The sequence below is a fragment of the Microcaecilia unicolor genome, chromosome 3 (assembly GCF_901765095.1).
Source record: "Microcaecilia unicolor chromosome 3, aMicUni1.1, whole genome shotgun sequence".
NCBI lineage: Eukaryota > Metazoa > Chordata > Amphibia > Gymnophiona > Siphonopidae > Microcaecilia > Microcaecilia unicolor.
Window position 1 is genome coordinate 502,294,123 of NC_044033.1, and position 26,174 is coordinate 502,320,296.

The 26,174-nt window shown below is 42.0% G+C and overlaps 1 protein-coding gene across 1 annotated transcript in view; it reads left to right on the forward strand.

The window, feature by feature from the left end:
* The window catches only part of BACH2 (BTB domain and CNC homolog 2), a 522,926-nt gene that overhangs the window by 223,350 nt on the left and 273,402 nt on the right, over positions 1–26,174 (forward strand). The window contains exon 2 of the mRNA XM_030195639.1: positions 4,097–4,259. Within this exon, the coding sequence (XP_030051499.1) occupies positions 4,227–4,259 (33 nt within the window). The 5' untranslated portion in view covers positions 4,097–4,226. The remainder of the gene's footprint in view (positions 1–4,096; positions 4,260–26,174) is intronic.

Here is a 26,174-nt window from a genome sequence, read left to right on the forward strand (position 1 = left end):
ATGTTTGAGAGAGAGAGCCAGAGTGAAAGTGCGGGTGTGTGACAGAGTGAGACTGGCTGTGTGTCAGTGTGTGTGTGAGAATGAGAGTGTGTGACAGGGCCCCCTTCCCTGTTCCTAATGCCCCTCACCCTGTTCCCTCCCCTCTTTTTCCTCCTCCTTCCCACACTTTGGGTTCCTTAAGGCTTTCAAAAGTCTATGTACCCCCGTGGCCCTAACGCCCAGTATCCGGATACCCCATAGCTTTCCTCCTCACCCCTCCCCCAAGATGTAACAGTTTCACGTCCTTCTTTTTTTTTTAAAGTGTCCTATCTACCCTGTGTACAAATGCCCAGCATTCAGATTGTGTTCCTCTCGTAAATTTTCATTTCTTTCATTCATTCAGAACTCCCCCCCCCCCCCCCCCCCGAACACTTTTGGTTCCTTCAGTCTTTTAAAACTGTCCTGTGTACCCTGTGTGCTAATGGCCAGCATTGAGATTGTTTTCCTGTCCCAAATTTGCATGTCTTTCAGTCATTCACAACTCCCCCCCCCCCCTTCTCCAGTTTAACAGTTTCGTTTCCTTCAGTCTTTTAAAACTCTCCTATCTACCCTGTGTCCTAATGGCCAGCATTCAGATTGTTTTCCTTTCCCAAATGTTCATGTCTTTCAGTGGTTCAGAACTCCCCCCTCCCCCCATTTAACACTTTAGGTTCCTTCAGTCTTTTAAAACTCTCCTATCAACCCTGTGTCCTAATGGCCAGCACTCAGATTGTTTTGCTTTGCCAAATTGTCTGTCAGTGAGGTCACTGAGGTCAGTGCGTACCTGCCTAGCAGACCACTTCCAGCAGGCACAGTCCCAAGCACATCCTGTTGGAGGTGAGAATTATTATATAGGATCAGCCTCCTTGGGATTACTTCTCTCCAGGGGCGTAGCCAGACAACAGATTTTGGGTGGGCCTAGGCAAGAATTGGGTGGGCACCAAGTGTTCTCCCCTCCCCCCCCCCCCAAAAAAAAAAAATTATCTCAGCTGATGGGAAAACGCTTCTTTCCACCTTGGCAGCAGGCATGCACTGAAATCTGAGCATGCGCAGGTGCCGGTGTCATGGAGAGTAGCGTTCTCGTTACCATCAGGGGGAAATCTTCAGCTGGCGGAGCTTGGGATTCCCACCAGTTACCACTAAACATGTGCTACTGTTGGGTGGGCCTGAGCCATAAATGGGTGGGCCCCGGCCCACCCAAGCCCACCTGTGGCTACATCACTGCTTCTCTCTATAGGCTACTATATATTCGTCCCAGAGTTGTATTCTCTTTTCCGGAACCTTATCAGCTTCCTTGCACCTACCGTTACTCTATTTTCCAATCTGTATATATTCCCGGAGTTGGTACTCTCCTCTCCGGAACCTGTAAGCCGCATTGAGCCTACTGCTACGCGGTAAAATGTGGGATACAAATGTAATAAATAAATAATAGTTTAACCTTAGAGGAGCTGGTTTATGTTATTTTAAGCTAGTGGTTGTTGTCAGATTAAGGACTTCTTAGTCCATCCACTTCAGCCTCTCTCCACAGAATCATTGCAGAGCTCACTTGCTCTTTTGGCACATTTCCCAAAGCTGACAAAGAAAATCAAAGACCTTCGCACAAAAGCACAAGCAGGAAACACTCTGCACAACCCCGAGGAAACAGCAGAAACAGCAACAGGCACTGCACAATGCATTGTATCCTGCCACTAGACCAGAAACGTGATTTGACCAGGGACAATATAGACCAGCACTGAAATCCTTAAGTTTTGTTCTTGTTATCATTCTTTCAGTGTCCTATAATTTTATCCTAATGTTATTGATTTTGTAATTTTTACCCTTTTTATTGTAGCACAGAGAGGGCAACTTTCAAAGCTTTTCCAACTTGCACAAAAAACCCTGCTGAGTTTTGCTCAACACCCCTCTGTGAGTGAAAGTAGGCAAACAGTTTATAGTGTAGATACTTTTACAGTATCAGAAAAGGGATGTGTCTGGAGTGGAAAGAGGTCAAGGAATTTTTGTGGATTGGACCCACTGGCCTTCATTCCATTCCCCCTCCCCCCCCCCCCCCCCCCCCCCCCCCCATGGTCACAGTTTCAAAGGTGAACCTGCACCGAGTTGGAATTAATTTTGGGTGGAGTCAGAATTGGTAAAAATGTAGTGACTCCAACTTCAGCTTCATTATGAAAAAAATATTATAATATATGGTAAATTTATAATTTTATACTTATATATCTTTGTCCTGGATCTAAAGTTATATTTACCAGTACTTTCGATCCACAGCAAAAAACATAAAGCCTGATATTATCAATAGGAGTCAGAATCGGAGCTGGACAGTAGCAAAATGGAGAAGTTGGAGCCAGCCTCAGATGTTATACACAGGTCCATTAGAACAGCATGCAGGTCTCTCGAGTAGTCTAGTGGTGGGTGCAGTGCACTGCAGACAGGTGGCCCCAGGCCCGTACCTTCCCCTACCTGTTACACTTATGGTGGAAACTTTGAGCTCTCCAAAACTCATCGGAAACCCACTGTACCCACATATAGGTATTCCTTTCACCCATAAGGGCTATTATAGTAGTGTACAGTTGGGGTGGTGGGTTTTGGGGGGCTCAGTAGACAAGATAAGGGAGCAAAGGTGAGATGTGTACCTGTGAGCATTTTTGTGAAGTCCACTGCAGTGCTCCCTAGGGTGCCCATTGCTCTCCTGCAATGTCTATGTGGCCAGTCTACTAAGAATGCTGGCTCCTCCTACATCCCAATGGCTTGATTTTATGCATTTTTCACTTGGACTTTTTTTTTTTTAATGGAACAAAAAGCTAAATGCACAGAGTACAAATACATATAGCCAATAGCCATTGGGAAAAAAAAATAAAACGTTTTCCTGTTTTGGAAATGGCTATATTCCCCACTTGAATTTTGGTCGTTTTTAGCAAAACGTCCAAAGATGGGCTTAGACGTTGCCCCTCTGAATCTCCGAATTTTGAATTTTCCAAAGTTCCCTGGCATTCTACCTGGAGAGGTGGTTAAAAGATCTTTATCTGAAGTGTTGAAATTTGCCCCTCAATGTATGCCTCTCTTGAATCGACTTTATGATTCACCAAATGCTTCTTTGTAAGCCGCATTGAGCCCGCATTATGTGGGAAAGCGCGGGGTACAAATGTAATAATAATAATAATAATAATCAGGGGTTCAAGTCCAGGAAAGTGGTGTTGACTTAAATAACTTGTCAGCTATTTCGGAAGAATCTTTCTCAGAAACCACTGAGAGGGCTACACTGCTGGTTTCATTTGTTTTCGAACAGGACTGAGACTCTATTTTCAGTATTCCCAGATGTTTCATGGAATTCTTTCTTATCCATGAGGCAAGAAATCCAAAACATCGGAGCGTCATTTTTATTATACCCATGTAAATGCTTGGTTAAACATGGTGGAGTGAAAACGTTTCCAGAGAATTAGAATGTGTTTGTGATTTATGTATTTTAGGTTGTTTTCATGTTAAGGCCTGTTTTTTAATGTTACGTTAAATTTCTATGGATCATCTTTATTTTCTCTCCATTCCTCCCCCCCCCCCCCCCCCCCCCCCCGCCATGTGGTTTAAGGAGGTTAAAGTTTTTCCTATAATATCCATATTTTCTTATGTTAATGATTGAGAGGATGTTTTTCCTTTTCTTTTAGAGGATATTGTACTATAATGGTTACTTTCCGATTTTCTTAAAACAAGTTGGTACTCATATGTTGTTTTGAATTGATATAAATAAAAGTTTGTTTTTTTGAACGGGTGTTGGGCATATTCTATAAACTACGCCTAGACTTAGGCCTGTTCTGTAAGCCATACCTAAATTTAGGCTCAGTTTATAGAATACGCTTAGGGGTATTTTTTTCAGCCCTGATTTTTTTTTTATAGGCATGATATATAGAATCTAGCCCAAAATGTGTTTTTACTGTGAAATGTTGTCTATTCTTAGGGTTTGTGTTTCAGAAGTATCTGGACGGAATAAGTAACAATATGCATAATTCTCCCATAACCTTCTCTTCTAATTTACAGATTCTTTAGAGGAATATTGCCCCATCCAATTGAATCCTGCTTTTATTTCTCCTAGGTACCTTAAAGCTATCAAACCTGGACCTCTTCAGCAAGTCTTCCATGAGCCCATAATGACTGCCAGGCGGGGAATGGATCAGCATGAGGGCTCCCTGTTACATGAATAACACTGCTTTGGTTGCTGGAAAATGTATGTTAATAGAGACAGACATCATCTAAAGGTAACGTCTGTCTTCATTTTGGTGGGATTCGGGGATGTTCCTTGTTGTGATGTTGCTTTCATTTTTTATATTGTTTACATTTTTTTGAGTATGTCTCTGCAGCTGTAGTTTAATTTTTGTCATCATACAGGTCAAAATTTGATGTACCCTGGCCAAATATATTCAAAGGGCTCTGTTTACTAAGCCGTGTTATAGGCGCATTAACATTTTTAACGTGCATTTTTAACTTGCATGTACACACGTTAACTATGTATGTGCCTACAATATCCCTATAGGCGCCTACACGATTAGCGTCTGCTAATTATAGGCGCGTTAAAAACGATAACTCGCCTTAGTAAACAGGGCCCTAAGGGGTCCTGTTAGTAAGGTGCACTGAAGAATGGGCTGCTCTAGTGTTTGGGGGCGCACAGATCCATTTTTCAGCACGCCTGTAAAAAAAAACGTCTTTTTAAACATTTTTGCTGAAAATCAAAAATTGGTTTTGCGTCCATTTTGGGTCTGAGACCTTACCGCCAGCCATTGGCTTAGTGATAAGGTCTCACTTGGTAACCGTGCAGTAATCGTCTATGCACGTAGAATGACGATTACCGCCGCGCGCAGGAAAATAAAAATGATTTTCCGGCACATGTAGCGGACGCGCGTAAAAAATGAAATTACCGCCCGGGCCATGCGGTAGCCGGGCAGTAATTCCAAATTGACGCAGGTTGGGCGCGCGTAGGCGCCTACACGGCTTAGTAAAAGGGCCCCTAAGTGAGGAATGCAGTTGGTAATTCTTGCCAACTTTTTATTTTGTTAGCAGAGCAATGTCTGGCATCCAGCCATGCTAAAAACTCACTGCTCTCTATCTTCAAGGCAAAAATCTTGGAAGGTAAATATTAACTCTGATTGGTTGTGCCTGATTCTTCTTCTTATTATTATTATTTGTTACATTTGTATCCCACATTTTCCCACATATTTGCAGGCTCAATGTGGCTTACATAATACCGTGAAGGCATTCGCCAAATCCGGTATGGGATAGGTACAAAATGTTGTATTGGGATAGGGAAGATAAGATTCAATCAAGTTGAGTTGAGTTAAAAGAGTTCATTAATGTCCAATACGATCTTTAATAGTGAAGTGTTGTAGGGTTGAGTCATTTAAGTTGGGTCATTCGGATATGCCCTTCTGAATAGGTGAGTCTTTAATGACTTTCTGAATTTTAGGTAATCATAAGTTATTTTCACCACTTGTGGCAATGCTTTCCACAGGCGCGTGCCTATGTAAGAGAAGTTGGATGCATGGGTTGTCTTGTATTTTAGTCCTTTGTAATTTGGGTAATGGAGATTCAGGTAAGACCGTGATGAACTGGTACTATTTCTAATTGGGAGATTGATTAGGTCAATCATGTAATTCTTGCATTGGGATTTTACAATGGGTTTCCTTTGCTGTTCCTGACGTAGTTAACTGCAAAGAATATATTGGCTCATGTGACTGTGTTCATTAACATGCATTTGGTGTTTAGAGAATCAATTTCACGCATCAGTTTAATAATTCATGTGTGTGCAATTGATTTTGCAAGCTTTAAAAAGTTCTAATGAGCATTAAAGATTTTGACTGAAATGAATCTCTGAAAAGAACAGGAAAAAATGTACAAAATTTAGAACAAGAAAACAAACCAAATTTTTTTTTTTTTGCATATGCACATCTCTGTTGGCTTGTAAACTCAGGGGCCCTTTTACTAAGCTGCATAGGTACCTACGTGTGCCCAACATGTGCCACTTCGGAACTATCACCCGGCTACCGCAATTACCAGGCGGTAATTTCATTTTTTGCATGTGCCGGAACATTTACGGCGCACGGTGCTAATCGGGCAGCAATCGGCACTATACGAACGCGCGAATGATTACAGCCTGGTTAACGCGTTAGACCTTATCGCTAAGTCAGTGGGTGGTGGTAAAGTCTCAGGCCCAAAATGGACTTGCGCCGATTTTCATTTTGCCGCACGTTCTTTTTCGTGCAGATTGGCTTGATAAATTGCGTGCTCAAATCCAGAATATGACCAGATTTGCATGTGCATTTTCAGTCACGCTATATGGAATCTGGGGGAACAGCGTTTAACAAGTAGCGCATAATCTAAGTAGTATATATTGTACCTGGGGTAATGGAGGGCTAACTGACTTGCCCAGGGTCACATAGAGCTTCACAGGGAATTGAACCCGGTTCCCCAGATCCGCAACCCACTGCACTAACCTTTGGAGCAGATGTAAATATGTGAAAGAGCTTTTTTTTATAAAGGCACATAGGCTTCTATGTTGTCTTCATATCATGGGCTCTTTTTGGAAACTTTACATAGGTGCCCTCTTACGAGATTACCTCATGTTTGGGTGTTCTGTACTTTAACTGGCTGACACTCAGAATTCACTATAATTAATAATATAAGATTTGATTAAATGTTCTTAGAGTCAAATTACACATCAAAAGGTGTTCAAATTCAGGGGAGCAAGATGGCGGCTGAATGAGATGCATAGAAAGCAGTCCCGGTTGTTGCAGCTCAGCTACTTACATTTTTCCTGTTCAAATAATGCCTAAACGAAGAGGCAAACAGAGAACTGGACCCGTAACTCCTGTTCTGCCGAGGACTGCAACAATTGATCGCTTTCTCCTATCGGGTATGAGTTCGGGACTATCCTCACTGCCAGATGGAGCGGAGGGAGGTCTCCCGCTCCCCCGGCTTGAGGCGGAGACAACTCTTAGTCCCGAAGTGAGAATTCCTCCTCCGATGCCGGCGCCAACGTCAACTACGGCTCAGAGTAAGCCGTCTGAGCAAGTCTCGACGGGGTCTCCTGACACGGGCGCCGGAGTGATGTTAGAGACGCCGACAAGCCCCGCATCGATGGAAGCGGGAGCGAGCGGAGGAGTTGAAGAGATTGGGAAAGAACGCGGAGAAATAGGAGGATACTCGGAACTTTCCTCTTTTCCTGACTTGGGATCTCCAAGTAAGTCTTTTTTACCTCCTAAGCCTCAAACGATTACTCTGGAAAATATTTGGGAGGCACTTGTGGGTCTGGAAGCCTCTTTTACACAGAAACTAACACAATTTACCCAGAAGTGTAATTCAGATATTGGAAAGATATCTGAAATAGAGACTAAATTAATTTCTTTGGGTAAGGATATGGAAAACAACCTTATAGTTACACAAAACTCTCAACAAATTCAGTTGAATCTGATTAAAGAAAATATTTACCTGCAAAATAGGATTGAGATACTAGAAAATTACCAACGATCAAATATCTTGAGACTAACAAATTTTCCCAAGCAGTTTGCTATCTCACCATTGTTAACCTTCAAACAATATTTAACTGAGAACTTAAAGATCCCGGAAAAATCTCATCCACCGATATCTAAGATTTACTACTTAGAACCTTATCGAAAAAAACTATTAACACAGGAGGATAAGGAGGTTCCTCTACCAGAGTCTTTAGATCTGAATTTGGATTTAACACAAATAATTGAAGGCGAGAATGTTGGTGTAACAACTGCAACTCTTAAAGTATTTTTCATATTACAGCCGGACAGAGATTGGATACTCAAACAATATTTCCTAAATAAAAATCAAGATTTCTTAGGCACTCGAATTAGAATGTATCCTGATATCTCTAGGGCGACCCAAAGAAAAAGGCAAGAATTTCTTAAATTGAGGCCGAAGGTATTACAACTTGGAGCACTTTTTTGGCTGAACTTCCCGTGCAAGTGTGTAATAAAATTTAAATCAGTAAAATCTGTATTCTTTGAGGCAAAACAACTGAATTCCTTCATAGAGGCTAGGCTGAGAGATTCCTTGCCTCCAGCTCCAATAACTGTAACAACTTCAACTCCATGAAGATCTAAAATACCCGACTGCTATCATCAACCGTATAATTTCTAATTAGGAATTGGATTTCTGATTTATTAAGTTTTCCTTAAGTTTAGTATGGGCTCCCCATGTATTGTGGACTGAAGATGAATATTTAGTTTTAAAGAATTTGCCTATTTTTTTTCTTTTTCTTGTAATTGTAGAAACTAATATAATCATCTTTTCTGTATTCAAGATTTATGCTTGATGTAATAATTAAAATGTATAAATAAAAAATTAAAAAAAAAAAAAGGTGTTCAAATTCAATAAAAATACATAATAATTGCCAGCTGTTTGCATGCAACTTAGAAGTAGGAGATGGGAGTGGTTTCTCCTTTCCAGAGATTATATTTACCCACAATGAATGCTCCTCAGTAGTATTGGTTCCTATATATACGGATTTAGGTATTGATTATATTTTGCAGCCTTCTTGAAAATGTTTGTACAATTTCTAATGTTCATTATTTGATGTATCTTTGAGCTTCTGCATTCTTACTGTTCTGGTTATTATGATAATAAATAAAAATTATTTGGAAAAAAAAATACATAACAAAAAGTACAAATTAAAATGCAGTTAACCAAAGAAAAAAACAAAACGTAAACGACAAAGAAGAAAGGAAGAAATAACGTTAAGCCTTCTGCAGAGTCCCACTGCAGGAATTTTTTTTTCTTTTGGCCACGCTAAGGCGCATGACCAATCAAAGTTCCACTTCTGCAGTGTGATGTCAAGTCGCAGGAGGAATGTGAACGATTACAGGAGGACCTTGCGAGACTGGGAGAATGGGCGTGCAAGTGGCAGATGAAGTTCAATGTTGACAAGTGCAAAGTGATGCATGTGGGTAAGAGGAACCCGAATTATAGCTACGTCTTGCAAGGTTCCGCGTTAGGAGTTACGGATCAAGAAAGGGATCTGGGTGTCGTCGTCGATGATACGCTGAAACCTTCTGCTCAGTGTGCTGCTGCGGCTAGGAAAGCGAATAGAATGTTGGGTGTTATTAGGAAGGGTATGGAGTCCAGGTGTGCGGATGTTATAATGCCGTTGTATCGCTCCATGGTGCGACCGCACCTGGAGTATTGTGTTCAGTACTGGTCTCCGTATCTCAAAAAAGATATAGTAGAATTGGAAAAGGTACAGCGAAGGGCGACGAAAATGATAGTGGGGATGGGACGACTTTCCTATGAGGAGAGGCTGAGAAGGCTAGGGCTTTTCAGCTTGGAGAACAGACGGCTGAGGGGAGATATGATAGAAGTGTATAAAATAATGAGTGGAATGGATCGGGTGGATGTGAAGCGACTGTTCACGCTATCCAAAAATACTAGGACTAGAGGGCATGAGTTGAAGCTACAGTGTGGTAAATTTAAAACGAATCGGAGAAAATTTTTCTTCACCCAACGTGTAATTAGACTCTGGAATTCGTTGCCGGAGAACGTGGTACGGGCGGTTAGCTTGACGGAGTTTAAAAAGGGGTTGGATAGATTCCTAAAGGACAAGTCCATAGACCGCTATTAAATGGACTTGGAAAAATTCCGCATTTTTAGGTATAACTTGTCTGGAATGTTTTTACGTTTGGGGAGCGTGCCAGGTGCCCTTGACCTGGATTGGCCACTGTCGGTGACAGGATGCTGGGCTAGATGGACCTTTGGTCTTTCCCAGTATGGCACTACTTATGTACTTATATGTATTGAGGTGGGCATTTAATATGTTAACGCAATTAGGGCTCTGTTTACTAAGGCACGTTAACGTTTTTAACACACCTACAATTAGCGTGCACGCTAACCGTGTAGGCACCTGTAGGGATATTGTAGGCGCATACCACAGAAGCTTAGCTGAAATTGGGTGGCGGGGGGAAGAGGGGTTGGTGGTTGAGAGGCTAGGATGGGGGAGGGCAGACTTATACGGGGTCTGTGCCAGAGCCGGTGATGGGAGGCGGGACTGGTGGTTGGGAGGCGGGAAATACTGCTGCACAGACTTATACGGTCTGTGCCCTGAAAAAGACAGGTACAAATCAAGGTAAGGTATACACATATGAGTTTATCGTGGGCAGACTAGATGGACCGTGCAGGTCTTTTTCTGCCATCATCTACTATGTTACTATATAGTTAACACGCATAAAAAATGTTACAAGGTTTGTAAACAGGACCCTTAGCGTTTAAATGTTTTAACAGAAGAAGAAGAATTTTAACTAGATTTAGAATTTTTAATTCCTCAGCATCAAACAAACAAAAAAAAAATCTTAGCAAGCCTTTATCTCTTGAGGAGCCTGTAAAAACCACACCAAGTTGGAGGGAGTGATTTAAAGGTCATTGTTCCTAGGGATTCTCATGATGGACAGAGGGAATACAAAGGATTGGCATAGTACTGTGAAAGAAAAGGTTCCTCTGTCCATCATGAGAATCCCTAGGAACAATGGACCTTTAAATCATTTTTAATTTTTTTTAAAAAGCACTTGGGTTTTTATAATTTTTATGTATTTTCCTGTGCAGTCACGAGGTTGTGGTTTTTATTTATTTATTAGGATTTATTTACCGCCATTTTGAAGGAACTCAGTCAAGGCGGTGTACAGTAAGAATACAACAAACGTGAGCAATAGGCAATTAGAGCAGCAAAAATATTTATATTTCAATTTCTTTATTGTCTTTTTCAAGAATATACAAAAACATTAATTCTTGAATTAAGAAAAACAGTTTACATTTAAAAAAATTTTAACAAGAAAAAATCTAAATTCGATTTTAAACAGAATTATTCATATAACTTGTATTAGACCACAAAATGAGGGGGTAGAAACCGTTACAAACTCAGGAGATGAGATTCATATCAAAATATATGTTTAAAGGTAAAGCATAGCAGTTTATCCACTTTAATTAATACCTTGATCTTAAATCCTTAACTCAGGGATAGGCCCAACTGTGCATTCCAACATGCATTATACAGCTTTCTTCTGATCGATAAATTGTTTTAAATGTTCAGCAACAAAGAAAACATATTTTACTCCCAAGTACTTTATATTACATTTACACGGATAGTTTAAATTGAATGAAGCACCCAAAGCCAGAGTTTCCTTGCGCAAATCTTTTCTTCTTGTTTGAGTTTGTTTAGTCACATCTGGGGAAACCCAGATTTTTCCACCATAAAATGGAACGAATATTTTTCAAAGCCATTTTTCTAACTGATTCCAAATCTTGCTGAAAAATGAAGGAAACAATACAAAGTATGGCGTGGAGGGGCATAATTGAACGCAAACGCCTATCTCCATGGGCGTTTATCTCCGAGAACGGGTCCGTGAAGGGGCGGGCCGAACCGTATTTTCGAAAAAATGGACGTTTTTGAGCTGGGCATTTGTTTTTTTTTTAGCGATAATGGAAACTAAAAACACCCAGCTCAAAAACGTCCTAATCCGAGCCATTTGGTCGTGGGAGGGACCAGGATTGGTAGTACACTGGCCCCCCCTGATATGCCAGGACACCAACTGGGCACCCTAGGTCAGTGCGGTGGACTTCAGAAAAAGCTCCCACATGCATAGCTCCCTTACCACGGGTGCTGAGCTTTCAACCCCCCTCCCCCAAAACCCACTTCCCACAAATGTACAACACTACCATAGCTCTTAGGGGTGAAGGGGGCACCTACATGTGGGTACAGTGGGTTTTGGAGGCCTCCCATTTACCAGCACAAGTGTTGCAGGTGGGGGGAGGGGGGATGGGCCTGGGTCCACCTGCTTGAAGTGCACTGCGGTACCCACTAAAAGTGCTCCAGGGACCTGCATACACGCAGGCCTCTAGGACTTGTTGCTGCTGTATAACATTGGCACACCAGGTGAAGACTAATCTCTCCGAAAACGTCCTTTATTAGAATAAGCACGTTTACTCACAGTTAACTGCAGAGGTTGTGCCCCACTGGCAACGAGTCTCCCTGGTACTGAGATTAGCAGTAGGTCAGAGCTGGCAGAATGCTGTACAATGCCCTCTTTCAGCCACATTCAAGGTAAGAACTAAGTTGTCTAACGTGGCTAACACAGGAAAGGGAACTAAAACTGGCTTACAAAAATGGCCACTACCGCATGGACTACAACAGGAAACACAACAGGGCACACTCTGACCCAGTAGGCAGGGTGAAAAGCACCATGGGAGAAGAGCCTACCAACTACCAACATCGTGAGACTGTAACACAAGCTAATGAAATCACGGAGCCCAATACCCTACACCCACCACAATGCAATGCTGATGTGACCCTGTAGTGCACCCGAGAGCCACATCTGACCCAGGGAAAGGCTGTGAGAGGATCGAACACATTCTGCTGTCATGGAGGTGGGTACGGCATTTGAGGCTGGCATACAGGCTGGGAAAAAAGTTTTTAAAGTGGGGTTTTTTTTGGTGGGAGGGGGTTAGTGACCACTGGGGGAGTCCGGGGACATCATCCCCGATTCCCTCCAGTGGTCATCTGGGGCACTTTTTTGGGACTTGTTCGTGAAAAAAAAGGGTCCAAAAAAGTGACCCAAAATTGCGGTAAAAACGCCTTTGTTTTCGATTATCAGCTGAAGGCGCCCATCTCTCCTCGGCTGATAACCACGCCCCAGTCCCGCCTCCGACACGCCCCCGTCAACTTTATTCGTTTCCGCGACGGAGTGCAGTTGGAAACGCCCAAAATCAGCTTTCGATTATACCGATTTGGGCGCCTTTGCGAGAAAAACGCCCATCTCCCGATTTGGGTCGAAATATAGGCGTTTTTCTCTTTCGATTATAAGCTGGATAGTATACTACTTACAATGTCAATACAATATGTAATAGAACATTTTAATTGACAGTGTAGGGTATAAGCAAAGATTTTACAAGCTCCTCAGTGCCAGTAGAGAGAAAAGGTTCAATAAAATGTTTCTTTTGCTCCCCTTAAGCTTTCTCACCTCATGGCAAAATGGGTTTTTTCTACATTTGAATGCATCTTATTTTTAGCTGTCTCCTGAATTCCCAGAATGTGTGGAAACTGGTCTAACAGAGCACATCTACCCTGCCCGCCTCGTGAGCGCCACCAGTTCACTGAGGTTGAAAAATAAAAAATCTTAACCTGGTGCCAGTGCAGGTACCTTAGTTTATGTTAACCTCATGACGAAATTGTGCTTTCAAATGCTTTATTCATCTTTCTGATTCAGTTAGTAATGGCTTGTGAATGTTTGTTTTCTGTGGCTGGTGTGACGTATTAAACAAATGCAGAGTGACACACCAGAAAATTCTAACGAACTGTCATGTTTGCACTCCTGGAAAAAAGTGATTTAAAATTTCAGAACATGCTAATAAAAAGACAATTTCTATTTATAAATTGGCTGTACTTGGCATTTAATAATTACTGCTTTTTCCTAATCCTGTTTGTGTGCCAGGTTATACGTTTCTTAACAGAATTCAGTTTCTCTGTGACTGAAAAACACCATGTGATTAATCACACGACTAAAACTTTTAGTGACGCGATCGATTTCAATTAAAATTTTTCATTTATAATCTCCTCTAATTATTGTTTAGATTTTGCTCAAATCTTTTCATTGTAACATATGAATAAGGACAGACTTTTAGAGCAGTACTGGTTCCAGATCACAGCCCCTTCTGGGAAGTGACAGCTCTTCATTTACTGTTACGGTCTAAAAATAATAATAATTACCCTCCTTCACGCTGCATACAGATGTGCTAGGTTTCAGCGATTTATTTATAACAATATTAATGGCAAAGGCAGGGAATTTCCAGTTCATGAATGCCCGTGTCATTGTTACAGCCTCAAATGATCTCAACATTTTTTTCCCCTAGTATCATCTATTTGGAATAGACTACCGCAGGCTTTAGAAATGGAATCAAATGATAAAAAAATTTTTTTTTTTTAAAGGCTTCTTGTGATTCTGAATAATTAAATTGATTTTTCTTTTTCCTTACTACTACTACTTAACATTTCTAAAGCGCTACTAGGGTGTTATGACTGGGGATGTGAGCCCCTGTGCCCCGACTGAGCACGGCGAAGATGGAGTGCACCGTACTCGGTCAGGCAACCAGACAACCCCTAGCTTCACCTGCACTTAGCCATTATTCCCCAGGAGTTGAGCCCCTGGGTTCAAGCGGCCGGCAGGACTTCCGGAACCGGCGGGGTTGCAGGACCACCGACCAGACAGGTAGCCAACAGACACAGTCCAAGAGCCAGGAAAACAGTAGAGCTGAGAATAGTCCAAACACAGTCCAGGGTCAAAAGGCAGGCAGCAACACAACGCGTGGTCAGGAAACAAGCCAAGGTCAAAACACAGGAAACTCAGGAATCAGGTAAGGAACACAGATGCAGACCACAACCTCTGCGCAGCAGAAGCCGAAGCACTGAAGGGCTGGAGGCAGTGCCTTTAGTAGAGGAGGAATTAGGCTAAAGCATGTGCAGCTGAACCAAGATGGCTGCCCCCATCAGCAGAGCTCTAAGGACCAAATATGGGCTTCCTTCCTGTCCTCGTTAGTCCAAGATGGCTTCCTGGGATATGATCTATCCAAGATGGCTGTACCATTGCTCTAAGTCGGATGACGGCTGCCAGACTTAGGAAACCGAAACAGACCTTCCCAAGACCGATCCTCGTCCTAGCCGGGAGGAGCGTCGTACAGGTGAGGGACGTAACATAGGGTTACGCAGCGCTGTACAGTTTAACAGAGAAGGACAGTTCCTGCTCGAGGAGCTTACAATCTAAAGGACAAATGTACAGTCAGTCAAAATAGGGCAACCAAATTGGGGCAGTCTAGATTTATATATGGGGCTGTGGCTGGGGCACTTGGCCATCTCTGGCAAACCTTTGTTAAACTACTTTTGATTCTGTAAGGGATCTTTTACTAAACTGCGTTAAACATCTGACTTGAGTTTTGCAGTGCAGTGAACATTAGCATGGCCTGCACTAATAGCTTCTGTGTAAAAAGGCATACTTTATAAAATAAGCCTAAATTTCTGCGCAGTTTATAGAATACACCGAACGCCCATCCGCGCGACTAAACTTAGTCGCGGGCATTTATGCCAAGTAACACTTGGTGTAAATGCTGACGCCTAAATTACGTTCGGACGGGGTGTATTCTGTAACCACGCGTTTAGATTTTAGAAATGCCTATGACCCACTCATTCCATGCCTATGGCTATACCCCCCCCCCCCCTTTTCAACTATGCGAATTAGAATTTACACGCATCACGTTACAGAATACACCAGGGGCCCTGTTTACTAAGCCGCACTGTAGGCGCTCTGTCGTTTTTAGCGCACGATAATGCAAGAGACATCCATAAGAATATATGGATGTCTCTAGCATTAGCGCGTGCTAAATTTTTTAACACATGCTAAAAACACTAGTGTGCCTTAGTAAACATAAATTCTAATTATAGCCAATTAGTATCAATAATTACTTGTTAATTGGCAATTATTGGCACTGATTGGATTGTTAACTAATTATTTTGCATGCGCAAATCCAGAATATGACTGGATCTGCGCACGCTACTTGACGCTATATAGAATCCGGGAGTTAATGGAAGGTGCCAGTGAACAGTGTGCATTGAAATGGCTGTACGCTCTGTGACAGTAGATTTCAGAGCAGCTGGTAGGGACAACTTTCCCACACAGTTGATCAGCAGATGCTTTCTGGCGCTCTGCACTCTCATGAGACTGAGACTATAAGATCAGTATAAAAGCACAGCCACCTGTGCGGCAGAAACTCACAGCCATATGGCACCAGAATCTGCTAATCAGCTTTTTGGGACAGCGCAGGAGAGAGCCTGTGAAGCAGGGGAGCAAGATTTTAGACAACTGCCTTGCTTGAAGTGGGGAGTCGGAATGACTAGCTATCTTGCTTCGATGGGGACACAGAGGCAGCTTGACTGACTGGCTAGTTTGCTGTGGAGGGGATGGAGGTTAGAGGCAGTCTGGCTGGTTTGTTTGGGGGGGGGGGCATTGAGGCAAGCAGGCTGGCTTACTGGCATGCCCATTTTTTTTACTCTCTCCTCACCCTCTCTCCCTACCCACTACGTACAGAATGGCTTCTTGGGATTTCCATTTCATTCTTTGTCTACACATTTATTTATTAGGATTTATTTACCGCCTTTTTGAAGGAATTAACGCAAGGCAGGGTACTGTAAGAATAGATCAAACAAGAGCAATAGGCAATTACAGCAGTAAAAATATTCAAATAACAATACAAAGTATGGCACGGCATACTACTTACAATGTCAACACAATATGTAATGGAACATTTTAATTGATAGTGAAGGGTAAAGCAAAGATGTCATTTGTAATTTGGTTAACTATTCTGAGTCTGATAGAGGTGTGTGTGTGTGTTCATGAATTGAGATGTTCTGGTAACCTGTAGGGACCTGTAGCAGTCTTGTTTGTAGTGTTTTCTCATTAGGGGGCAAATTATTGTTTTAAGGCCCTTTGAAATATTTGCAGTTCTGGCTTTTCATAGGTAGAGTTATTGTTAGAATTGTGGGTGTTAGTATCACTGTGGCATGGTAGGTTTGCTACCTATGGGTCTCTTTTACAAAGACACACGAGGGCCTACGTGCGTCCAGCAGGCATCAGATCGGTGTTACCGCCCGGCTACCTCGTACCCGGGCGGTAATTCCAAATTTTGTGTGCGCCGAAAACACGTGAGACCTTACCGTTGTCGATGGGTGGTGGTAAGGTCTTAGGCCGAAAATGGACACATGCTAGTTTTCATTTTGCCGCATGTCCATTTTGTGGCCCCTTAAAAAAAGGCCTTCTTTTCCAGGACATGGTAAAAAAAATGATCCGGCACGCGCCCAAAAGATAGTCTCGCACTGCCACAGGCCATATTTTGCCGCGGCTTAGTAAAAGGACCTCTATGTGCTGAATGCTATGTGCAGGATTTTTAAATTTCTCAAGGTGTTAAGTAGTGGAGAGAGTTTGTGTTGCTGTTACTGAGATGACTTCAGAATTTTAATATTTTTTGTAGGCTGGGTTATATGGAGAAATGTCCTTATTCTTCACCCATTGTTGTGGATGGGGGGTGTGTGCATGCAAGCTATATATTTACAGAACTGGAGATGCTGGGTTCTTATTGGATTTATCTTGCACATACCACAACAAGAACGAACCTCTCTGTTAAGCTTGGGTATGTTTGGATATGACCTCTGTTTCTCACATTTACTGCTAGTGCTCTTTTTAATACTTCTTGTGTGCCAATGAGCTTCTTTCTGGAGATTGTACAGTGTAATACAGGCAACATGTCCAGGTTAACTTGGCATTTCTTTTTAACCCAACCAATGATACCCAAACCATTAGGACTGCTGTGCCTTTCTGCCCCAATTTCCTGATCTCTGATTGCATTTCTTGGTACTCTTTCATTCTCTCTTCATACGCAGCACAGAACAGTCACCTTGCATGGATAATTCTATCAGCAATCCTGTTCAACCGGTAACCAATGGTGAGCTTTTCAGGAGATGAGTGATATGGAAGCGTATTTTCAAAGCACTTAGGTCTGCACTTGTTGGTGGAAGGTTGGAATTTTGCGGCTATGGAGCATGTTTACATTTAACTCATAAGAACCGCTATAATGTGTCAGACCAAAGGTCTGAGCATCGTCCATCAGGTGTGTCCCAACTGAAAAAAAAAAAGATAAAGAACCACTGCGCTAGAGCTTCAGTAGCATTTAGAAAGCAAAACAACATACAGATCACTCTAAATGTATACCTTGGATGCGTCGCTACCATGATTTCGTTAAGTTGCATTAGGTTTTTCCAAACGTTAGTTAGAAATATTATGACAGATGTAAAACCAGTAATCTCCTACCAGATGGGAGGTTGGGGAGGGGGGACATGACCCATATTACCCAGGAGCACAGATCCCTGTCAATTCGTCCCTGCGTGCATGTTTTCCATGACCTCCTGAATTGTTACAAGTAGTAGTAGATTACCTTGTCTACTGCTTGTTGTTGCTCCTACCCCTTTACTCAATCCTTGCTTGGACTTTACATCTATCTCTGACATTTTGCACAAATTTCTCATTGCCCATCAATTTTTCTGGTGTTCCCATACTTGCCAGTGAGCCCCACAGTCTCTCATGCCATAATGAATCAAATGCTTTTTTTGAAGTCAATGAAGCAGTGATAGAGGTTTTTTTTCTTTTACTTGCTTAGTATTTTTTCAACAACTAGTAGGTAGGGGGGGTAGGTTCTACTAAAAATTCAGCTCTAGCTGGAAACTCAGTGTCCAGCCAAATGTATCTGTTTAACTATAGTCAAATATTTATCTGGATATTTGGATTTCTCTCTCTCTCTCTTTTGTTTTGTTATATTTGTATTTATCTCATGCCTTAAGTAGTTTACACAATTGTGCGATTCTTACTATAGAGATTATCATTATAAGTGGAGAAATAATTTTTACAGCCTCCGTCATTGATCTGTATTTTTTTTAGCTTATATTAGAATTTTTATAAAGTTCCTAAAGAATTATACTTAGCTCAGTGTAGGAACCCGCAACCAGCATAAGCCATGTTTCGCCTAGGGCTGCTTCAGGGTATGGCCCTCTAACAAACCATTACACTCATTTGCAAGTAGTTCGAACTCCCTTTTCTGCTGTTTGGGAGTGTCTCCTTGCTGAGGGCACCTTAACCTGGTTGGGTATGAGCTGAAAGAAATTTATCCCGTGAAATTTTCTGTCATGCTTTCCAAAATATTGCTTAGCTAAATCAAATATATAGGGTTAAACTTAAAGATTTAAACTTTACACAAAGACGGGGGCGGATTACACAGTAAGCAATTCTTAAAGCATCCAGCATCTAATATGGCGACTCGTTTTGTATATGTAGTGACTTCTTATGGCGTTCAACGTGTGGCCCGGACCTGACACAACATTAGCGAAACATGCTGCATGTCGGCCAGTGGTCCCGCTGTTTATAACTAGATCTAAAGTTAACTCCTTTTGTTCAAAGTTTTAAGAAATATACATAATAGAAGGGTAAATAAAGTTAAAATAAGGAAGTGGATGAAAAGCTTGGACCGGTGAAGAGGCAAGGCGAGCTAAGAGATACTCTGGCTGTTATGAAATGATTCACCACTGAGGTCCATTATAGATAATATAGTAGATGACGGCAGACAAAGACATGCACGGTTCATCTAGTCTGCCCAACAAGATAAACTCATATGTGCTACTTCTTGTGTATACCTTACCTTGATTTGTATCTGCCATTTTCAGGGCACAGACCGTAGAAGTCTTGCCCAGCACTAGCCCCGCCTCCCAAACACCAGCCCCGCCTTCCAATCTCGGCTAAGCTTCTGAGGATCCATTCCTTCTGAACAGGATTCCTTTATGTTTATCGCATGCATGTTTGAATTCCGTTACTGTTTTCATCTCCACCACCTCCTGCGGGAGGGCATTCCAAGCATCCACCACTCTCTCTGTGAAAAAATACTTCCTGACATTTTTCTTGATATAATAATATAGAAGACTATTTCACTAATAAGTTTTTGAATGAAAATATTAGACGCTGGCTCTTTCAGAATTGTTTATGCTTAGCTAAAACATGCTCCCTCTCAGGTTAGTGTAACATAATTTAAATGTTATTTTAAAACAAGCAAAGACCAGGCTGATTAGGGAAAGATGAGTCTTAATTGTTAATCTTTAGTGACACCTATTGACCAGATTCAGGGCCCGCAATTGAATGGAGTGGGGGAGGAGCCTGATGGTTAAATCATCAGCCTGTGAACTAGGAACACTAGGGTTGAAATCTTCCTGCAACTCCTTGTGATCATGGGCAAGTCATTAACTCTGTATTGCTTCAGGTAAAAAATGTAGGGGCCCTTCTACAAAGCGGTGGTAAGCCCGATGTGGCTGCCAGCGGTAGTCCCGCCCCGCCCCGAGCATGCACCATTTCTGGGGGGGGGGGAGGGTGGAAAGAAAACCTCCGGAAATGGCTAGCGTGGTGGTAACCCGGCAGTAATCGGGCATTGCTATGTGCTGCCTGGGTTAGCTCCGGAGCCCTTACCCCCTCAATGGGTGGCGGTAAGGGCTTCCCCCCGCATGGCCATTTTTTTTCAGGTTTTACTGGCTATGGGGAAAAAGGGCCCTGGCGTGCAGAAAAACGTCTCCCGCTGCCAGCGCAGGGCCCTTCTTCCCACAGCTTAGTAAAAGGACCCCTTAGCTTGTAAATCCTTCTGGGGACAGGGAAATATCTAGTATATCCTAATGTAACTTACCTCATTCTCCAATCTGTACTTTCTGTGATTGAAAGAGCAGAATATAAGCAGTGATAGTAAATGTTCCAGAGGGGGCTGCAGAAGACTGTCTTCCTAAAGAACTTAGACTTGAGGACTCTTATACTCATTTTCGTAAAGCTTTAAAAACACATCTCTTTCGAGAGTCACTAGAAATAATCACCTAAAACCAAAATATAGGAAAAGTAAAACAAACTGAAAGGAAAAAACAAAGCCCACAGTTTGTGAAATCTGTACGTATGTTGACTTTTTGTAGTGCTTTCCTATCACAAATGGATTTCAGAGTATGTTTATCTACTGCTTTTAGTGTTATTTTATGTTATTTTATATTGCAAACCGTTCTGATTTACTTTTATAATAAGTGACGGTCTAGTAAATGAATAAACGTAATCCAAGGGCTGTACTAAGAAGGGGTGGGGGGGGGGGGGGGGGTTGCAGACAATATAAGATAAAAGCAGAGATATTACCTTAGGTACTTTTGCTTGACATCTCGAGCACCATAGCCAAGATTTCCGTTTGTCATAGAAGCCCAAAACAGCAGGAACAACTACTGAGTCAAAAAAAAAAAAAAGATATTAAATAATGCTTAGTAATAATTGGGCCAGTATTCTTAGAGACTTATACATTTATGCCCAAATTCTATATATGCCACTCAAAACTACGCATGCAAAATGGGTGCATACCCAATTTGCGCATGCAATCTAATTGATTAACGAGCCAATTAGTACAGATAATTGGGCGCTAATAATCAATTTTTAGCGCATTAGTTAAAAATTTGCATGCACATCTTTTAGGCCGCCATGGGAAAGGGCATGGGTGTTCCTGGAATTTATATGCAGTGTTTTTAGAATAAGGGAGATCCATGCCTAACTTGCCGGATGGTAGACTTAGGAGTAATGTCAGAAAATTCCTTTTCACGGAGAGGGTATTTTTTTTTTAAATCCTTTATTCAAATTTTATAAGATCTCACAAAATAATGAGACATTGCAATCCACATTAAATTTACAGGGAAAAAGAAAATGATTAAAGAAAAAGAATATAGGTCTTTCTTCCACAATTAAAGAAAATCTGAGTCCAAGACTTTAGAAATACAATATAAAGGAAAAAGAAAAAAAAGGCACAATTGCTACCTCTGTAAGTCTAACTCCAGCCTCCTATTCAGGGAGGTCATACAACATTCACTTCAACTCTTGCATCTAGAAAATCTTTAAGCTGCTTTGGGTCCGTAAACTGGTACTACGGAGAGGGTATTTGATGTCTGGAATGCCTTCCCGAGGGAGGCGGCGGAAAAAATACTGGGGTGGAATTCAAGAAAGCGTGGGATAAGCACAGAGGCTCTCTAATTAGAAAACGAACGATATAAAACTAAAACGTAAAGGGTTGCTTATGTGTTTGAATGTCAACTGGTGTTTAGATGGTGTTAAAGCGGTGTGTAAAGTATTCAGATAATATGAAATATAATTTAAGCATGACCACTTACACCAGCCATAGAGCTTGATGTAGGCGCTCACATCTAGATTGCTGAAAAGCACATGCAAATGATAGAATTCTATAATGTACATGCATAACTGTGCCCTCCGCCCATGCTGTGCCCAAACTCTGCCCATGTATGTGCCCATCTTCAAACTAGGCGCCATCTTTTAGAATGGCGTGCTGCCGGAATATTGGCATGTAGGTGCGTGGTATTCTGGGCATTTACCATGCATTCCTGGCACCTAAATGTCGGCGCTCTTCATAGAGTTACCGCCATAGTGGTCTATGATTGGCGGTCTCCATTTATGTCCCGGGCCACCACTGATTATACATATAACAATTCTGAACGTATGTATTTTTAAAAAATGCCATGGCTGGTGTTTAAAAATCCAGTCCACTGCTGTGACTGAATTTTGACCAGAATAAGAAAAAAAAAATACACAGTCAAAGAACAAAGCTTCACGTGATTACAGGAATCCAGTTCTTGTCATTACAGAGGCACCGTGACTTGTCACGTTCTCATACTTAACTAAAGGAAATGAAAAAGCCATTTCTTACATGCCCCATAAATAACGAAATGAAGTGGAGTATTAATACTTGTCTGCCTTTGACAAACTGCTTACTGACAAAAGTACCAAGCTTGCTACACATCGAAATGAAAGGACCGACAGTTATTAGGATGTTAAAAGAAAGTAATGACTCAACCGAGGCATTCACCACTATGGCGGTCTCGAGATTTCAGTTTCGTAATGTCTTTTCAGGAAAGCGTTTCCTTGACACACATCTCCGGTCCGCTTTTACTTCCGAATCGGCGCCTGTGTCACCCGACTTTAACATCAGGGAGGGAGAAAAACCCTGATGAAGGGCCTTCTTTGTAATGGCACACATCAAACGGATGAATGGCTGGGCATCACCAGAGCTCAGGGGCACTTTCTGTAAGGCAGCCCTTCCCACACCATCTCTCGGCTCATTGACCTGGCCGCCGGCTGCAGCCAACAGCCTCAGATGCACTGTGCTGTTGCAATGTAAGAGCAAGGTCTTGATGAAGTAATTACGATATTTGATCAGGGTACATTCTTAGTCATGCTGGCTAGTTTTGCATGGAAGTCTGTGACTCAGAAAATGATTATACAGCTTTCTCAAGAGCGGCAGGAAGCAAAATGTTTCCCTTCTGATGTAATTTAGATTCTTCTGAACCTGAGCACTCAACATGCTATGTGATACACTCTGCCTAGAAGTGCCTGGTAACGTTTAATTTTTGGATTAGGAAAGGAATTCCTTGGGGACGCTACATCTCCTCCAGTGCTCTCTGTTCTTTTTGCAGCCTTTGATAGGACTTGTTGGGAATATTCGATGAGGCAGGATGTTGGCATATGTGAGACTGTTGTACCAGTGCAGAAAAACAGAAACTTTGCAAACCGCCCTAGTAGAATTAACCTTACGTGGTTACCTTTCTGTACAATCTTTGTCCCTCGTCCACAGTGCAGAACTTAAATTTACCTGCTGATACAAAGATAAGCTTTTAATGTATCAGAAGAAAATTAAATGCCTGCACCCCTTTTTCCCTTCACTAATTAAGGATTTATGAGTGCACCCGTAAAAAAGTCACCTTAAATCTCCTATTAAGGGTGTTCCAATGCCTTATGACATACTGGGATCTCATGCTGTGTTAGAAATACCTATGGGAAAGCAATAGCGGTGATTGAAATAGTGGGATGATGGTATGAATTTAAGAATATATCTTCAGCGGTAGAAATCCCTTTAAAACATGGTAGTCTTGTGGCTGCCTACTGCTGAAGGCTAAAATTGTTTGCCAAACTGTTTTTACGACTTTCATAGGCAGCTAAGTTTCTACTACTTTGCATTTGGAACTCAGGGGGTCAACTAGCAACCTCCTGATTATGGCCATGCAAGTATTTTATGGTCCCTGCTGGCCACTGAATTTGATACTCCATTTAGAGATTAACTAATCTAAACATTTAAATAAAATGGTAACATGATTAACCAGTAGGAGTGCATCATACCTTCATAGAGTAAATCATCATGAATAATTGTACTTAAATGAGGGATTGGTGTTAATGATGAGAACAGGTCATTGGCTACACCTCAAAGACTGTTCAGCTCCTGAGTGGGAGGAGGTCCAATGAGACTAGATTATGGTTATATCTAGTAGGCGTTGGTAGCTGAAAATGCAATCAAGGAGTCTTCTACCCAATGGAGATAGCCAATAGTTAGAGCCAGCAGAACCAGGGTTAAAGACCCACTGATGCTCTTTGTGATCTTGGACAAGTAAATCATCATGGAATATCCTTCATGAGTAATCGTACTTAAATGAAGAATTGGTCTTAATGATGCGAATAGGCCATTGGCTATACCTCAAAGACTGTTCAGCTCCTGAGTGGGAGGAGGTCCAATGAGTCTGGATTATGGTTATATCTAGTAGGCATTGGTACCTGAAAATGCAATCAAGGAGTCGTCTATCAAGTGGAGATAGCCAGGCTGAGAACCAGGGTTAAAGACCCACTGATGCTCTTTGTGATCTCGGACAAGTCACTTAACCCTCCATTGGCTCAGGTACAAACTGAGATTGTGAGCCCTTGCGGGATAGAGACATACCTTCTGTTCATGAATGTAACTCACCTTGAACTACTACTGAAAAGGCATGAGCTAAATGCAAACCCCCTTCCCCTTTACAGTAATATCCAAATAGACTTTTCATGGGTATTGTTCAGCATTCAGAGATAATTAGACATGGATTTTCCTTAAACATGAACAAGTTGGAGAAGCGCATGTTTCCAATGAAACACGGTGGGAGCGATGCAGTAACTTGGTGCCTCAATGCCACAAGCTGAGCGCCAATTCTATTAAAGCATCTTGGCACCAAGATTCCATTATAGAATACTAGTGTAAATTGTCACCGACTTGCTTACATTTAGACGTGCCCAATTCCACCAGGTCGATGGCTGTTCTAAGTTAGTGTGCCACGCAATTTGTGTACCTTATAGTGTTCTATAAGGTGCGTGTATAAGTAGGCAACATGCCCATAATCTGCTCATACTCCACCAGTGTATGTGCCCCCCATGCACTTACATACTGTCCCCCAGATTGTATACATTATGCCCAAATTTTGGATGATTGCTGAGATGTGCACGCAAATTAATTGGTTGATGAGCTCTTAGCCATCAATAATTGGGTATTAACAACTAATTATTGGTGCTAGGTATAAACATTTTTATTGAACCAGATAATATACTAGCATACAATAAAAGAATTATCCAAGTCATTCAACATTTTCCAAATACAGTGCCCCCCATCCCCCAATCTATTCAGAGGTACAGACTGCAATACAATCTGGCACAACTCTGAACAGAGCAAAAATAATGGCAAAGGAAACAGTACCAAGCCAAACAGTGGAACTCCCTTCACCCCTTCCCTCCCCACCCCTCCCTCTCAGAGCCCCCCCCCCCCAAGTCAACAACTCAGAGAACCTTGAGATAACCATCACCGGAGCCTGGTTTCTTTTGGCTTCCGGTGACAAGAAAATAAATACTGAAGGTACCAAGAGAGGTAAGATAAAGCAAACAATAGTATACTCCTACACACTAATCCCATTACATACAGCGAGTTCCAAACCAGGCTTCTCCTCTGAGGTGTCATGTGTTGAATGAAACTATCTCGGATCATCAAAAAACGTTTTTTTCCTTCTGGGAAAGCCACTGCCTCCCAGGCCTCCTAGGTTGATCAACTTGGTTCCTCCACTTCCAATAAGCAGGAGGGTCTGAGGATGGTCATGACTGCAAAACACATTTCCTCGCAATTAAACACAATTTATGAATTCAAAGGGTATCCTGTGATAATGGAGAGGTAACATACAATGGCAGCCCCCAAAGGTACAAATCCTTGGACATGCTCATATTAGCCTTCTCCTCAAGTCACTTCAATGGCTTCCTATCTGTTTCCGCATACAGTTCAAACTCCTCTTATTGACCTATAAGTGCATTCACTCTGCAGCTCCTCAATACCTCTCCACTCTCATCTCTCCCTACATTCCTCCCCGGGAACTGCATTCACTGGGTAAATCTCTCTTATCTGCACCCTTCTCCTACACCGCTAACTCCAGACTCCGTTCCTTTTATCTTGCTGCACCATATGCTTGGAATAGACTTCCTGAGCCGGTACGTCAAGCTCCATCTCTGGCCGTCTTCAAATCTAAGCTAAAAGCCCACCTTTTTGATACTGCTTTTAACTCCTAACTCTTGTTCACTTGTTCAGAACCCTTATTTTATCATCCTCACTTTAATATTCCCGTATCTCTTGTTTGTTCTGTCTGTCTGTCCTAATTAGATTGTCTCTTCATGTTCAAG